Source organism: Globicephala melas, chromosome 17 (assembly GCF_963455315.2).
Source record: "Globicephala melas chromosome 17, mGloMel1.2, whole genome shotgun sequence".
Lineage (NCBI taxonomy): Eukaryota > Metazoa > Chordata > Mammalia > Artiodactyla > Delphinidae > Globicephala > Globicephala melas.
In genome coordinates, this window is record NC_083330.1 from 45,005,057 (window position 1) to 45,022,083 (window position 17,027).

General features: G+C 43.5%; 1 protein-coding gene across 1 annotated transcript in view; it reads left to right on the plus strand.

The window, feature by feature from the left end:
- GRHL2 (grainyhead like transcription factor 2) overlaps positions 1 to 17,027 on the plus strand; it is a 157,433-nt gene that overhangs the window by 91,540 nt on the left and 48,866 nt on the right. The window contains exon 8 of the mRNA XM_060287348.2: positions 4,166 to 4,260. Within this exon, the coding sequence (XP_060143331.1) occupies positions 4,166 to 4,260 (95 nt within the window). The remainder of the gene's footprint in view (positions 1 to 4,165; positions 4,261 to 17,027) is intronic.

A 17,027-nucleotide genomic window follows, 5' to 3' on the forward strand; every position in this document is an offset into this window, starting at 1 on the left:
TGTTAAATAAATAAACAAATAAATAAAACATTGATATGTAGTATGAAGGAAATAAGCAAGGTAATGTAGCCACCCAATAAACAGTAGCCTGACCAGTCTTGTTTTTTTTGTTTTTAGCATAAAAAGCATATTAAACGTAATATGTTTTTCATTTATTTATTTGTCTAATTATTTGTATTCTGTCTCCTTCTGAACTGTAAGCGCCATTAGATCAGGGACCTAGTCTTATTTTCTGCTGTTTCTTAAGCGTGAGGATGCTGCCCAGTATATAGGGAACACACAGTAAATATTTGTTCAATACCTTTGTTGATTGAGTAAGTGAACATGATAGAGAGAAACTGACAGAGACCCTGTGCAAGACCCAGAAAGCATTTATTTGTGTTTGTATTGCATTTGTTTTTAAAATTCTTTACTTTTCTAAGCTAACATATTTTTTTAGGGGAGGAATTTTTCAGGTAGAGAAGGTGTGGAAAAATAAAAACTTAAAAAGATGTAGGTTAGGTGTTTGACTAAACCGTTCTGATTTCTCTTTACTGCTAGATATGGCATTTGCTTTTAAAATTTGATTGATTTATGATTTTAAAAATGCTTATTAAAAATTGCAAAACAAAATTGTAAGACTATCTTTTAAAACAAATAGCTATGAAGAATCAGGGAACTCAGTTCCTTTAAGTTCAGTGATCTATTTTCTTTTCAAAATTTTAAGAAACTGGCTGGCCTGCTGAAAGCACAGTTTTGCATTTAAAATCATCTGAAATATAGTCATAAAGCCTTTTTTTAAACTTGTAGGATATAAAATCGTTTTCCTTTGCTTTCTGTTTTATCGCTTAGTTTTAAGTATTTACTTTAAATCGATAAGAAAATTTGAATTCCCTAAGAGAAAAATGAGCAAAAGACAGAACAATAAACTGTTACAATAAATGAATAAATTTTAAAAACAAAGAGAAAGAATATAAAGAAACACAAAGAGCCAGAAAGCAAATAGAAGACTGTTCTATTCTTTAGCAATCAAGGAATTGCAAATAAAATAATGTTAGCATGCTTTGCATACCAACTTGGAAAGAGACAGTTTGAGGAAACAGGAAGTCACGCACTGTTATTGTGAATATAAACTGTTTTAACCTTTCTAGGAGCAATCTGACAAAGTGAATTAGAAGCCTCAAAAATATATTTGCCTTTGACCTATTAATTTCACTTCTGAGAATATATGTTAATGAAATAAGGAAGTATATATGACTATTTTGCCATAAAGATAATTAGAGGAAGCGTTATTTAAGGTAGCAAAGTATTATACATCATTTAAGGGTCCAGTAGGAGCAAAATAAAGTTATAGTATTTTATTTCAACCCAAGATAATAGTATTTGGACATTAAAACTATTTTCCACAATTTTATTTAGTGACATGGAAAGATGCTGAAGATGTATTAAAGGGAAAAGAAGCAAATTAAAAAATAATTGTTACAGTGTTGTGTAAAAATATCTATTTTCGAGAAAGGGAGACAGAGACTGAGATAGGAAAAATGAAGTCTACACAGATGTGTTTGTAGTGGGTGAGTAGATTGTGCCTGCTTTTAAATATTTTTCTTATTTGATCATGGTATACGACTTTCCTATGGTGAACACACAAGCTTCTATGTTAAAGTGTGTGTGCTTTATTTAAAATGTAAAGATCTATAGCTTTGCTTTAAAGTTTCCCTGAGGAAACCAATAAAATTATAGACAAAGGGCATGAATAGGCAGTTTGTATAAGGAGACACCTCGTTGGCTATCCTGGATGTGAAGAGATGCTTGAATTCATAGGTGATAGAAGAAATGCAACTATAATATCATTAACATACCACTTTGTACCCACTGGATTGGCCACAAAAGTCAAAATTTGGTGAGAAAGAGGGGAAATAGAATTCTGGTCAGAGTATAGATTGACATGACCCATTATAGGAAGTGAGTCTGAGGGCCATTCTGGAGAGCACATCTCAGTAGGTTTTTCTGAAGTTAACCAGCAATCCAGGTCCCAGTAATAAGGAGTTATTTTAAAAACACAAAATCAAACTGACTTTGTTTTATTATGGATTATTATGAACTTATTATTATTATTTTATTTATTATTATTATTGGCCATGCCACACGGCTTACACGATCTTGGTTCCTCAACCAGGGATCCACCGGGGCCCCAGCAGTGAAAGTGCTGAGTCCCAACCACTGGACCGCCAGGGAATTCCCCTAAACTTATTGATATTATTACTATGGACTTTGTTTTATTATTATTTGTGTTATGGATAGAAAAATCAAATAGGAGTCCTGCTTCTCCCAGCCTAATTCACACGAACAAAATGAGTTGTATTATGAAGAGAAGGTAATTAAAATCTTGGTAAAGGATCACATGAATTTAGATTTTGTGATAAATGAGGAGGAAATGATCTAAAAATGATCAGATATGTGAATTTTAGGAAAGCAGACTTCAAAATCTTACAGCATTAACATAGAGAACTTGCTGAAGCCTCAAGAAGCCACCAGCCCTGGAGTGATAGGGCCACATAGAACACAGGATGAGGAAATGCCCATTTGGCCAGAAACATGTCAAATTTTGTAGACAATGAACACTTTATACTGGAAGTCAATCATAATAACTCATCCTAACTCAGAGAGAAACATATTCAAAAAGATTTTATAAACAAAAAGACCTCCAATATCATTAGTATTGAACCTTCCTCTGGCCCCCATTGTGGGGCTGGAGTGTGATGACACAGAAGTGTGCAGGGTCTAATTGTAAAGCATATGATGGGTCATGGTGTAAGTTTTAGCCTTAAAAAATTAATAAAAGCACGTGATTAGAGTTTTCATTTTAGAAAAATAATTATGAAAGTTTAGAAAGAAAGAACATATGTGATTAGGTGATCAAGTTGTGAGTGAACCAGACCTCAAAGAAAAGCAGATGGGCCTTACCATCATGCCAGCCAAGCAGGACATGGCCAATGTTTACTTAGTACACAAGGGATGGAGTGGAGGTAGGATGTCATATCCAAGGAGGCCAAGAGTAGAGGAAAAATCTAGATGGTAAGCATGAGCTAAAAACCTCAGGAAGTAGTGAGGATTAAGCTACTAGGAACGTCGTGTCTAGACCTGAAGACCAACTAAGGCAGTGACAGTGGAGACAGAGGAATATCACAGTGTTGTCTGTGGTACCAGAGAGCTGGAGACCACTGAAGGGTCCATCTCTGGGGAGAGGGGATAAGTAAATTGTAGTTGGTGGTCACCACTAAATTCTATGCAACCACAGCTAGGATTTAGGCTTACAACCAGCAACGTGGATACGTCTGAAAAGGCCCATAGCGAGGGTTGCCAGATAAAATACAGGGTGCCCAGTTAAATTTGAATTTCTGTTAAACAACAAATACTTTTTTAGAGTATGATCCAAATTATTTGCTAAATCTGGCAACCCTAGTCACAGTACGGCACAATTTGTGAAAATGAAAACTATGTACACAGGCAAATCAACCCAACTTATTTCATAAGGATACAGAGCAAACATGTTGATAGCTATTGTGTTTGGGGGTGGGGGATAGAGAGAATAAAAAGGAATAAATAAATATTACATAAATAAAGAAATAAGAGAGGGCCTTGAGGGGACAGGTGGTGGTAATGAGCTGAGTACGCTTGACTCAATTCTCTGTACCTGAATCCAAAAAGAAGTAAAAAATAAGTTTTTCTGCACTCTTGGATTTCTTCACTGAAGCCCCGGAGACCCTGCCCGGCTGATAAAGAGAATATTCTGTCCTATGAAACGATCCCTATGGAATACTCTGGCACTGCCGGCCAAATTCAGTGGCAGAAAAGTGAGTAGGAGAGGGACTAGGTAGGTGGTTCCTTGGAACCTGGTCAGGAGGAAGAAATCTATAAACCGAGTTAAAAAGGAAACTGATGAACAAATCAGTTAGGAACATTGCTTCACCTAGGTTTACTCTTTTAATAGAGGAACACACTTACATTCTTATAGAGTAAATATTAGTAAAAGATTATCAGCAAGCACAAATCCTGAACTGTTGCCATGGAGACAGACAGAAGAATAGGCCAAGTTGCCATTTCCCCACTGGAAAAATGATAATTCAATACATGTCGCCCAGTAACGCTGATTCTTTTACTACCTTTTTCTTTTTTCATGTCACAGCTGATTACAAGGAGAGCTTTAATACGATTGGCAACATTGAAGAGATTGCATATAACGCTGTCTCCTTCACCTGGGACGTGAATGAAGAAGCTAAGGTGAGTGTGAAGGTAGCACTGATTCATTGGTCACACCTGTTAAATACCGTGTCCTTTCTCTGCAGAGGATTCTTTTACAAGAGCCTCTGAGTAGGGAAAGATCTGTTAACTTGAGCCAGAAAAAAGGGAAATGAACCTATGATCTTTCTCTTGAGTCACACACATTCAGTTACGCGCAGCTAAATTGCCTTTTGTGGAGCAAGGAGAAAGGGGGTGTACCTGTTCCCCTGTGGCCTCCCGCTGAACGGGCCAGGCCCCTTGTCCCTCCCAGATCTTCCAGGCCCCCAAGCTCCATTTTAGCACTTGGGGCTGACAGGACTGGGCCAGAAAAATCTTTTCTCCCTGCACTGCAGTTTCCCCAAACACCTCTCCAACTGCTGCCTTCTTCAGAGGCAGGAAGGTGCTCAGAGCGACTGTCTGCACAGGTAAGCAGCTGGGCGAGCCTCCCGACCCCCGGCCCCTTTGAGGCTTCATCTGGTCAAGGGAGGGTGCAGGAAGCAGGGCTGCAGGGCTCTGAACTTGACTCCCTGAGGAAGAGCCACCACCGTGACCTTGAGCCACTTCTTTCCTGTTAACCTCAAGCTTAAGCTTTTCTTATTTCTGTCTGGTGCCAGCATGGTTAAGAAGGGCAACAGTAAAATCTCTGGCCAGGTGCATCCTGAGGCCAGATGTCCACCGTTGCATGGATTCGGATCAAAAAGTGAGACTTGGTGATACTCAGATTTGCTTTCCAACCATGAGTCTCTGAGTTTATGAAAACTGAACTTTGCTGCTGTGCCCACTCTTCTTCCTGTGTTCTGTACCTTCTGATTCTCGATCCTTATTTTGCACCAAAGGGAAGGTTCCAGGTGAACCCTAAGCTTGTTTTCTGCTTCGGTTATGTACCCTCTAGGAGGGCGTTAGAAGACTTTGTCTTGGAATTAATGAAAAGGTCAATGTAAACAACTGCTTTCAATGCTTCATTGTCTGTGAGCAGGGGAAGGCCAGGTGAGAAAGGAAACTGGATGGGAGTTTGTGGGCATGACTTAGAGAAGAAGATGAATTGCTCAGTGTCTCATTTCACTCAGGTATAAAACAAAGTAAATGAAATTGGCTTTAGGCCCAAGAAAGGTGACCTAAATGGGCAAGCAGAAACAGAGCTCCATAGTAGCTGGGAGAATGTTCCAGTGGGTCAGTGCATCTGAGGGAAGCCAGGAGGCCTTGTGTTGTGATGGGCACAGAAGTGCAGGAAAAGCTTCTCCTCAAGGCCCCACTCCACCTCCGTTTAAAGTTCCTCACCCAAGCCCCAGGCTTTCTCCTCGTGCCCCCTTCTCTTCTCCCAGAGGCTAGATTACTGGGCTGGGTAAGGAAAAGGCAGTGTGTGCCATGGTATCAGGGCCCAGGGTTGGAATCCTGGCAAGTCAGCTGACCTCTCTGGGCCTCAGTTCGCTCATGTAAAGCAAAACAAAACAAAACAAAACAAAACAAACTTTTCCGATTGTCCCTGCTGTACCAAGCATATGCTGGGAGCACGATGTGTGAAACTCCAGGCTCTGAGGGAGGTAAGGGAATCATTAGCTGGACAGCAGTGTGTGTGAGGAGTGAGAGGCAGGCCCAAGCAGAGCCGTCCATTGGGAAGACAATGGGATCCTATACTTGGAAGTGCCTTGTCAAGGTAAAGCAAGCTGTAACTGCAGCCCTAAATTTCCTTATCATGCAATCTGATAACACGTGCTAGAAGGTGAATGTGTTAACTGTTACCAGTCAATAAGGACCTTTTAAAGAAAATGCCTGAACCTGAAGGGACATCTTGAATGACGGTGGCTCTATGGTCAACCAGTGAGGTAGTTAATTGGGGGTTGAGTTGACTTTTCTTGCATTTCCCATAGGTAAGGCTCACTTTTCTTGTTGAAATATGTATGTTTGTGCGCGTGTATTGTTCCAGGCTGACACATTTAAGGTCACATCTGCTTTGACAAATGGCAGTGCTTGCTTGTTGTAGCAAAACTTGTTTCTTTAATACATATTTTCAGTAACTATTATTTGGTTGTAATTGTGAGCAGTTTGGGTTAATCGATGAGTAATAAAAATAGCTCCAAATACTTCTGCCAAACTACTGGAAGAGCTTTTAAAGAAAAACCGTAAAAGTTAAATCCATTTCATTAGGTAGGCTGAGAAGATTTTTTTTGTTTCAACCTGCAGGATGTAAGGTTTTTCTTTAAAATGTCATTGATTTTGGGCTTCCCTGGTGGCGCAGTGGTTGAGAGTCCGCCTGCCGATGCAAGGGACACGGGTTCGTGCCCTGGTCCGGGAAGATCCCACATGCCACGGAGCGGCTGGGCCCGTGAGCCATGGCCGCTGGGCCTGCGCGTCCGGAGCCTGTGCTCCGCAACGGGAGAGGCCACAACAGTGAGAGGCCCGCGTACTGCAAAAAAAACCCCCAAAAAACATATCATTGATTTTATAATAAGCAGGCTGCAAAAAAACCCAAAATTACATGATTGGGAAAAAGGTTTTCAACAAAGCAAGGCATAAAATCCTCTCACGGTGGGATTGTTTGTGATTTTCTTACTGTGAACGTATTCTCGGGAGCAGTTGCATTTGACTTCGAGTTCCTCTTGGTAACATCCACACAGAAATCTGTTGCAGGCTTTAGGATTGCGACATTCATTCAGTGTCACGTGTTGTTTTAGTTCATGTGGCCAGAGGACACACATTTGTGACCCGCAGCCTTCATATATGTACGTGTGTATCCTGCATTTATGTACTTATATTCCAAGTTTTAAAATATTTTGCCCACATTTAATAATCAGGAGATTCAAGAAACAAACAAAACAAAAACCTAAGTTTCCAGATTCTTTTGGGTAATTAGAGATTCTGGCAACATGAGCCCGAGTGTTTGCAAGCCCACGAGTAGCTCTTGTGAGGTACCAGCTGTTCTCTTTAATGCTTTCTCTAGCCTTCTCCATCGTGGAACTTTCCTTGCCTGGTCCTCGTGGACACTTGAAGTTTCACGCCCCAGTCGCACCCCCTCAGAGAACTGAATATGCCGTGTACATCTTTACTGGCTCTTGGTGTTGGGGAAAGCAGTGACACAAGGGAGGTTGACGCCGTGTGGCTGAGAGGAATGGGCCAGTCAGGAACCCCACCAACCTCCCCAGGTTCCTTTGGCAACTGGCCACACAGAGGCTAACTTGTGTTGGTGCCGTTACAGAGAGCTGCTGCGCCCTTCTTTGTTTGAAAGAAAGGTAGTAAATCTTGATCTTTGAGGATATTTTCTAAAAAATCAGAAACCACTTGGGTCCAAATGTGAGTGGGTACCAACAAGTTGGATAATATGACTTCAGGGGTAAAAATAATGTATAGCTTTTGGCACAAGACCAGCTTTGAAGTGGGTAATATCCCGAGAGACACTACAAATATACTTTGAGCCATGGCAGTATCATTTGAGAGATCTGTGTGTCTTCCCAAGATAGCTTCTATTTGGACAGTTGGTTTTGGTGCATTTATTAAAAAAATAAAACAGTCCCGTATTTGTTAGTCTTCCCACATATGCATCATCAAGGCCTGATGACAAAATTTATGGATTTTTCCAGGACACTACTCTTTTCTTTTGCTGCTGACCTATATTCTATTCTTAGCTCTTGTTTAGCAGGAACAGAAGAAAGGAAAGAACGTGAAACTCTAATCATTTAGTTTAATTTAATTACAGGAAAAGTTTGGCCAGGGAAGGTGTTAATAGAACCTAGGGGCAGGACAGGAATAAAGACGCAGACGTAGAGAATGGACTTGAGGATATGGGGAGGGGGAAGGCTAAGCTGGGACGAAGTGAGAGAGTGGCATGGACATATATACACTACCAAACGTAAAATAAATAGCTAGTGGGAAGCTGCCGCATAGCACAGGGAGATCAGCTCGGTGCTTTGTGTCCACCTAGAGGGGTGGGATAGGGAGGGTGGGAGGGAGGGAGACGCAAGAGGGAGGAGATATGGGGATATATGTATATGTATAGCTGATTCACTTTGTTATACAGCAGAAACCAAGACACCATTGTAAAGCAATTATACTCCAGTAAAGGTGTTAAAAAAGAAAATGAGGTTACGGGATTAACTGCAGATCGCCAGTCTCAAGGGCAGCACGGTTCTGGCAGAACTACTGCAGACTTCTTCCTCCCAGAACCGGTTTTGCTGGTTGTGCTGCAGCGTCTCTGCACAATGACGCCCGCAGCAGAAAGAGTCTCCGGCAGGACATTCGTTTCCCCTCAGGGTCTGTGCAGTCTGGAAGCTCCTGTAACTTGAACCGGGGTCCCTGGGCCCCTGGGAATGACTCAGGTGGCATCCAGGTGGGTGAGGCTCTGAGCGTCCATGCTGGTGGAAGCTTGGAAGTTGATGAGGTTGGGGCACAGGGTGACCAGAGAAAACAAAGCGCTGAAATGGGGCTCAGGCAACCAGGTGTCGTCCCGGCGCGGGAATAGCCAGCTTTGCGTCTTCCCCCTTCTGAGCTTCAGTTTCTCAGCTGGAAAATGGCGGGAAGCGGAACAGGGAGGGGCTGACAAAGTATTAGGGTCCCATCCGTAAGATTCTAGTGGGAGCACCAGAGGGCTGCATTCTTTCACATGACTCCCACTTACAAGGTCATTTCGATTTCTCTTTCTCCCCTCAGCCAAACGCAGGTACCCACAAAGTAGATCTGTTGGTCACTAATCCCCGAGATGAGAAGTTCCCAGGCAAGCCCCTATTGAATTATTGAAGGGTGGTGAGCTCAGATTCCTGGCACCGAGCGCCGGTGATGACATCACCCCCAAAGCGGGAGCACACAAACCCTAATTATAGGCTCCCCTTTCTCCCCGATTTCTAAGGAGATTCTTGAAACCAGGCCCCTTATTTGTGTCCAGAGCCTTTTTCTCTGTTCACAGTGATTTCAAGATTAAACCAACCTCGACGTGCTACAAAAGGCCTCTCTCATGTGACCACAGAGAATTACTTGAGCATTAAGATACTACTTAGTGCTCTGAGGAACGAGTTTCTTTTCTGTGTCTTTTCACTGGAACACCATACCAATTTCCCCCTATTTCTATGCCTCCCCCTTCTCGTGATTTATAGACTACCTGAGATGAAGGAGGCCTATTTCCATGAACCCTCGGCTGCTAAGCCTTTCGGAATGATCTTGAGTCAGTGAAATGTTCCTTTTCCCTCACTACCAGCACTGCTAAATAATCAAGCAAACAAGTAAATCCACTCCTAACCCATTCCCCTGTCTCTATGATTTAAAAAGAAAATGTATTATAATTCAGTTATATGGAGCTCTGTCTGCCCTGTGTTACTCTTTGCTGCGGTCTAGCCCAGCAAGGGCAGTGACTGCGCTCTGGAGGGATGCCTACCCTCCCGCCCCACCCCCCCCCAACTCTCTCTCTTGAGTTGCAGGAGGGGCTTCGAGAGAGGAGCTGTCAGGCCCTCTGCTTTGCAAGATCAGGTGGGAAACGTTCTTCCTGCGTTTTGGTATTTGGGAGGAACTTTCTGACCAGAAGTTGTTGCAGTTTTAGAGAGAGTCAAGGACACAGATAAGTCGTATTTTCATCCCTGTTAACAGATTTTTGTGGTGAAACTGGGGGTGGGCAGGGCTGAAAACTGGTTGGGGTGAGGTGGGAAGTAGAGAGGCTGAGAGACACCATGGATCATTTTCCTGTGCATCTCAGATTCTGATTCCACTAAATATCAACTTTCTTCATAGCAGGCTCTGCAAGATTGGGCAAGTGGAAAAGGTGGACTTTGAACCATGTCCCTCTGAGTCCAGAGTCCATGTTCTTAAACCATCCCAACAGAGGGATATCGATAATTTTTTTTAGACCAAAGAATGCTATGACTTTCCTTCTCAAAGAAATGTATAGGGTACAACCTAGGAAGCAAGAAATCAAATGAATCTCATTTCCTTGAGCAAAGCAATTCTATCAAGTCACCCTGATTTTGCCACCCATCTCCCCCATCCCCACCAACAAAGATGGGCCCGCTGACCCAACACTTCCAGCACAAAGGTCTCTTCCTATCCATGTCTTTGGTTGCCCTGGTACATTCCCGGTTGATGTCATACATATTATTGACCAGAATGCATAGGGGAGTGAGGACTGTTTGGATCCCTTGCCCTCTTCAACTGAGTGTGTGTGTATGTGTGTGTATTAGCCTAACATTAGTGATCTCATTGGCCTAATTATGACCTCGCTCTGTGTTAATTGAAGATCAGTGCATGCTTTCTAATAGTGCAGCTCTGAGGCATAGCAGCGTTTTCTCCTCCATACCTTACACATGTATTCTCCATTTTCCCCACTTCTCTCTAGCTCCTTTTCCTGGTATCCTGAATTTCATTTTCCCACTCATTTACATTATTTCTGTACACTTTTATGCTTTGGTTTTTTCCTGTTATGAACAGTGAAGACTGTTCCTTGCTCTTTTTTGCCATACCATGTAGGAAGCACAGCATGAAAAAATTCGAAGCAAGGATGACAGTTATTATTCGAGAAAATGAAGGTTGCAGAAGGTACACAATGGCTCCCTGCTTTACGTTTGCAACTTAAGAAATACAGTAAATGAAGACCCGTATTTACCAAGCTGGTAAATTGGAAGTAAACATTTACACATAAGCAATATTTATTTTATATTTAGATTCCTCTCACTTTGGATCCCTTTGGATGCTATAAATGAATTGCATTTACAAAAGAGATTTTCGGGCTTCCCTGGTGGCGCAGTGGTTGAGAGTCCGCCTGCCGATGCAGGGGACACGGGTTCGTGCCCCGGTCCGGGCGGATACCACATGCCGCGGAGCGGCTGGTCCCGTGAGCCATGGCCGCTGAGCCTGTGCGTCCGGAGCCTGTGCTCCACAGCGGGAGAGGCCACAGCAGTGAGACGACCGCGTAACGCAAAAAAAAAAAAAAAAAAAAAAAGAGAGATTTTCATGTAATTTTTTTTATTGAAGTATAGTTGATTTACAGTGTTTTGTTAGTTTCTGGTGTACAGCGCAGTGATTCAGTTTCCATGTAATTTTTTAAATTGAGAGAAAATGCCAGATGAAAGGATGCATGTTGATATTCCCTCTAGGCCCCATTTCCCTTAATATTTTTGCCTATTTTTGCCTCTGTGTCTGATTTTGCACTAATACCAAGGAGATGTCATTTGAGAACTGAGACCCAGTCTGAGGGATGGAAACATGGGTGTGCTAAGAGGAATCAGCTGGCTGAGCAGGAAAGCAAAAGTGAAAGTTGGGAGTAAAAAGTTCTCTTCCAGATTTGCAATTCTGTCCTTAAGGAAGAAAATGAAGTTGATTGAATGCCCCAGCACTGCCCTGCAGCTGCCCTGGACATAAGGGCATTTGATGGGGCCCGTGTCATGAATTGCTTCATATTGTGAGACATACATAAAGCTCTCATATCGGGTGACTTACTTCTGTCATGTTAAGTCCAGGTTTCTTCCTTTTCTTCCTGTGTGGTTCAGCCCGTTCTCTTCCCAGTGCTGTCTTTTCAAGGTACAACAAGTGGTCAGCAAGCCAAACCTAGCTCTTTACTCTATCAGTTGCTAAGGGGCAGGAAACAGCCCCTCAGTCCTCAGATGTCAATGTTAGTAGCTTCAAAGACAGGATGGTGCAAATGGCAGTGCTTTGATCACAGCCTATGTAAAGGCAGTAAACTAGAGAAAATGTAAGTGTTCTAACCTTCTTCTAACCCTGTAAATTATTCAGTCTCTCTTTGTGGAAAATATGTTAATGCTCATTGAAAGACTGTTTTGACATTTAGTACCAAATCACAGCAGAACCATTAAAATTGTCCCAAATTTATCTCACCCTCCTTCCTTTTCTCTCTCCCTCAACATTTCTTTTCGGTCTAAAAGATTTAATCAGTTTTTATGGGGCTCCACTGTGTGTGTCAAGCAAAGTGCTTTAGAAAGTTACAGTTTCGTTAGTCTTGACGAATCACGGCTTCCAAGGGGATGCTTCTAAATGGACTGTATTCTCTTTCTGCCAAACTCCAGTGTTGGTCACCAGGGAGAAGGGGAGATGCGTAAATATTGATTTTCAAGATGAAAAGAGTACCCAAAGGACCGGCCAAAGGAAGCCATACTCCTGAGTGCCCTGTGGGTTCATGACCCAGTTTGTTTCCCTGACCTCCACCTCCCATCAGCAGTCCAGGGAGTCCACTTTCTGCTTACAAGACAGTCCAGGATGCAGTGGAGTTGATGGATATTACTGATAGAGAAGAAGTTATATCCTAATGTTTTGACTAAATAGAGCCCAGGTTTCAGCAGGTCATCATATGGCAGAATAGAGAATATTATAGGGCATCTTCCATGCTCTCCAGAGTAAAGAAGGGGTGGGGAAGGCTCCTGGGAGGGGTCTTGAAAGGTTGAGATACACACCGCAAAGCAGGGCAAATGGCATTTTTATGTGTTTGCTGGGGCGTGGTGTGGGTGAAGGAAGCTTTAAAAGGGAAAGGTAAACATTTGCTGGAGTCTTTGGTATTGAACTTAAAGCCACGCCTTTGCTGCAGTTTTATAAGGTAATGGATGGCAGGAAAAGCTATAAAGCTGGAGTTAATTCATATACAGAAGGAATAATCTTTGGAAACCATCTCATCCAAGCTACCTACGGCTTGATCTTTTGTTAGAATGTGGAGTATCCATGGTTTCTGGCCTGAATTCTGCTGAGGGCTCTGTAACTCACATGTATCAACTGTTGTGTGTATACAGAGACTGAGATCGCATACTTGGATTTCATAGACTGACGTGTGTGTGTGTGTGTGTGTGTGTGTGCGTGTGTGTACCATGGCTAGTATTTATTCAGTGATTACCATATACCAGGCACTCTGCCAGGTGCTTTATATACCTTATGCAATATTCATACTTTAAGTGGATATCATTTTTCATTTAAATAATGGAGAGGTTGAAGTCCAGAGAGCTTACACAGCGAATGCACAGCAGAGCTGGGATTCCCACCCTGGGAATGTCTGTCTGAAGCATGTGCTCTTTCCATAGTGCTTTTTCATCTTGGGAGGAGGTAGTCATAGTATCTTCTGTATTATCTGTGGCAAAGGCGCAGTCATCCCCTCCAAGCAGCTTGCCTGCTGTACATCACGTGCTGGGCCAGGCAGTGGGAATTTACAGACACACCAGCCAAGCAGAGTGTCTGCCGCTCTCAGAGGACATTTTGGCTGGGCCGAGAACTCAGACATATCTGTAAGTGACTGTAATATGAGGAAGAAAGTGACAAAGACTGTAATGAAAACAGAATTAAAGGGCCAGGAGAGTTCTGGAAAGGGAGATAGCCCTGTTTTTTATTTTATTTTATTTTTTTAATCACAACATAAAAAGATTTATTTTCTTGAGCACAAATAAGCATCTACCTACTAGATTAGTAGCCCGGAGCTTTTTGGTAACTTTATTTTTTTAAACCATTTTTTAAATTGAAGTATAGTTGATTTACCATGTTGTGTTAGTTTCAGGTGTACAGCAAAGTGATTCAGTTATATATATATATATTTTTTTTTCAGGTTCTTTTCCATTATAGGTTATTAGAAGATATATAACTCCCTGTGTTATACAGTAGGTCCTTGTAGGTTATCTATTTTATATATAGTAGCGTGTATATGTTAATCCAAACTCCTAATTCATCCCTCCCCTGCCCCCCATCCTGCCCCCTGCTCTGCCATCCCCTTTGGTAACCATAAGTTTGTTTTTCATGTCTGTGAGTCTATTTCGGTTTTGTAAATAAGTTCATTTTTTAATTTGTTTTTATTTTTATAAAACATTTCTATTAAGTTTTCTGTTTAAAAATATTTTCCCAATTTCTTGTGTAAAAAATTGCAAATGAAAAGTTGAAAGAATAATACAGTTCTTACCACATACCCTTCACCTAGATTGACTCATTGTCAGTCTTTTGCCAGATTTGCTTTCTCTTCTCTCTCTCTCTCTCTCTCTCTCTCTCTCTCTCACACACACACACACACACACACACACTTTTCTCTACTAAAGACTTCAGCATGTAGAGAGGGCGCCATTCTGTGGGATCAGGGAAGGCTCGAGGGAGGGTGTGGCACGGGAGGGAGTTGTGTCTTAAGGGTCGGGTGGAATTTAGACGAGTGTGGGTTGGAAAGGGGAGCCAGGTGGAAGGACGGGGCGCTCACAGGTGCAGAGACTGGCCGCAGAAGAAGAGCTGGGAGTGGTGGAGCTCGGGAGGGAATTTCAAGTGGGCTGTAAGGAGGGGAGGAGAGACGCCAGGAGAAGGGGTGAGATGCCGCGGAGAGAATTGGAGGGTGGGTGAAAGAGGGTCAAGGTGGGAACTTTAGACCCACCCATTTAGGGGAGGTAGGGGAAGAGAAGTAAAGTGTGGTCGGGAAGGAGAGGACAGAAGGATGGGGAGAGGAGGAAGTGGCCAGTGAAATGGGTGTTGTAGGCAGTGGTTTCTCACAGCCTGAGCCTCCACAAACAGCAGCAGCAGCAACTTGGGAAATTGTTAGAAACGCAGATGCTGGGACCTCCGACCTCAGACCTACTGCATTGGAAACGCCAAGGGGGCAGAGTCTTAACATGTTGTAACAGGGCCTCCTGGTTGCAAACCCCTGCTTATAAGGATGCTACTGAGAAGGCTGACCCGGAAGAAAGCAATCTCGGTAGAATAGTGAAGTCCTAAGTCAGATTCAAAATAGTCGGTGACATGGCCTTTACTTACAGCCAGTGATTTATATGTGCTCATGTTGAAAGCATGCATTGCAGCATCGTTTACAAGATGAAAAGACTAGAAACAGCCTCATGGTAAAGACATTGTTATTCCATAATCATGGTTCTTTTAAAAAAGAAAAAGAAAAAGCTGTCTTCAAAATATCTTGTCAAGTGGAAAAAGCAGGCTGCAGAACTGTGTGTTTACTGTGCTACCATTTGTATAGAAAGGAAAAGGATATGAATTTGCATAGCTTGTTTCTAGAAGGATGCACAAGAAAGTGTGAAGGATACTCAAGAAGCTGTTGGTTGGGGAACAATGCTGGCGGGGGAGGGGGTGTGGTTTCCGTGTTTGCCCTTTTGAACTTTGTGCTAGATTCAGATATTACGAGCTCAAAACAAGTTTTAAGTATTAAACATGAACAGAAAAAGGTTTAAAATAATAACAAATGATCAGACATTTGAGTGAGTGTCTCTTTCAGTCTCTGCGTAAATTCTTCCTCCCACTGAGAGCTCATTATTTATGAAACAGGCCAACCCATTGTTACACAATGTCCACATTTTTCCTTGTCCTGAGGTGCTGTTTCACAAGACCTGTTCAGGTGACAGAGCTGAGTGGCAGAGACTGGCCATTGGCAGAGCAATGAAGGTTCTGCCCGAGAGAGTTCGCCCTTGTTCTCTCCCCACCAAAGCGTGTGACTCTCCCCCTTGAAAGTGTCCCACAGAGATAGATTTTATGTTTTAAAAATCAATTCACCTTCATAAGAGATCTCTCTATTCGAGTTCTGTGAATATAACTCATCTACTTCGGAATCATTTGGGGAGAACATCACAAAATGCCTTGAGAGAGAGTCCGGACGGGAAGCTCTCAGAGTAGTCTGGTAGGAAGGAGAGCTTGAACTGGGGGCCAGGGGGACGCTGAGGAGGCGAGCCTCATGGCACAGCTGGGGAGGTAATATGTATGGGGCTTTGCGGACTGTGCCGTGGGGCTGAGGAGGCGCTTGGAGTCAGAGAGTAGGGCTGGCTGGGTGACCGGGCATCTGAGAAGATGGAGATCATGGTGGGCACAGGAAGCTGCCACAGATTTTCGTAGCACTTTACAGTTTAAAAATGTGATCTCAGGGGCTTCCCTGGTGGCGCAGTGGTTGGGAGTCCGCCTGCCGATGCAGGGGACATGGGTTCGTGCCCCGGTCCGGGAGGATCCCACATGCCGCGGAGCGGCTGGGCCCGTGAGCCATGGCCTCTGAGCCTGCGCGTCCGGAGCCTGTGCTCCGCAACGGGAGAGGCCACGACAGTGAGAGGCCCACGTACTGCAAAAAAAACCAAAAAACAAAACAAAAAACGTGATCTCATTTTAAAGTGTCACAGTAGCAAGCTAGGGATTGTTATGCCTATTTAAAAGATGAGGCAAATGAGGCCCAGAACGGTGCCATTAGTCCAAGGCCATAGTGTCAGGATTTGCACCAGGGACGTAATTTTGAGTCTCCTGTACCTTTTTTTTTCTTGCTGTGCTTTCTCTCATTTCGCCCTCCAGCTTCACAGAACGCTCTTTCCTCTTACAAAACTTCTCCTGTGAGTCGATCCCATTTAATCCCTGCTTCCGGGGCTCTTAGCTCCCACAGAGCCTCCTTCCGTAGCCTTACGTTCATCCTCTCGTGCTGTGTGAACACCTTGTCCATCCTGGAAGAACACCTGTGCGTGGCCCTGCTGCCCGTGTTCCTGCCCAGCCTCCTGCCTCTGCCAGACTCCCCAGCCGAGGTTCTCCCTCTCCATCTTGGTGGCCTGGCTCCCTCGCCCCAGCAGTCTAGCTTCCTGTCCTTCCCTCCAGGAGTCTGGCCTCCAGAAGGGGCGCAGACCCTCTACTTCTGATCCTGGTGGTCTTTTCTTAGTGCTCACTCTGTCCTCTTGGTAACTTGGATGTTGGATACTGGGGCCACAGTTCTATCTGCCCTTGGCCTCAGTGATACACCCTTGACCTCATCAAGTGTTCCTGACCTGATCACGGTGATGCAAGCATCTTGGTTGGCCTCTTCTCTCCCCAACGGCCTTTTTTCAGGCCCCCTCTGAGCCTCCCACTAGGCTGGTCTCTTCCCT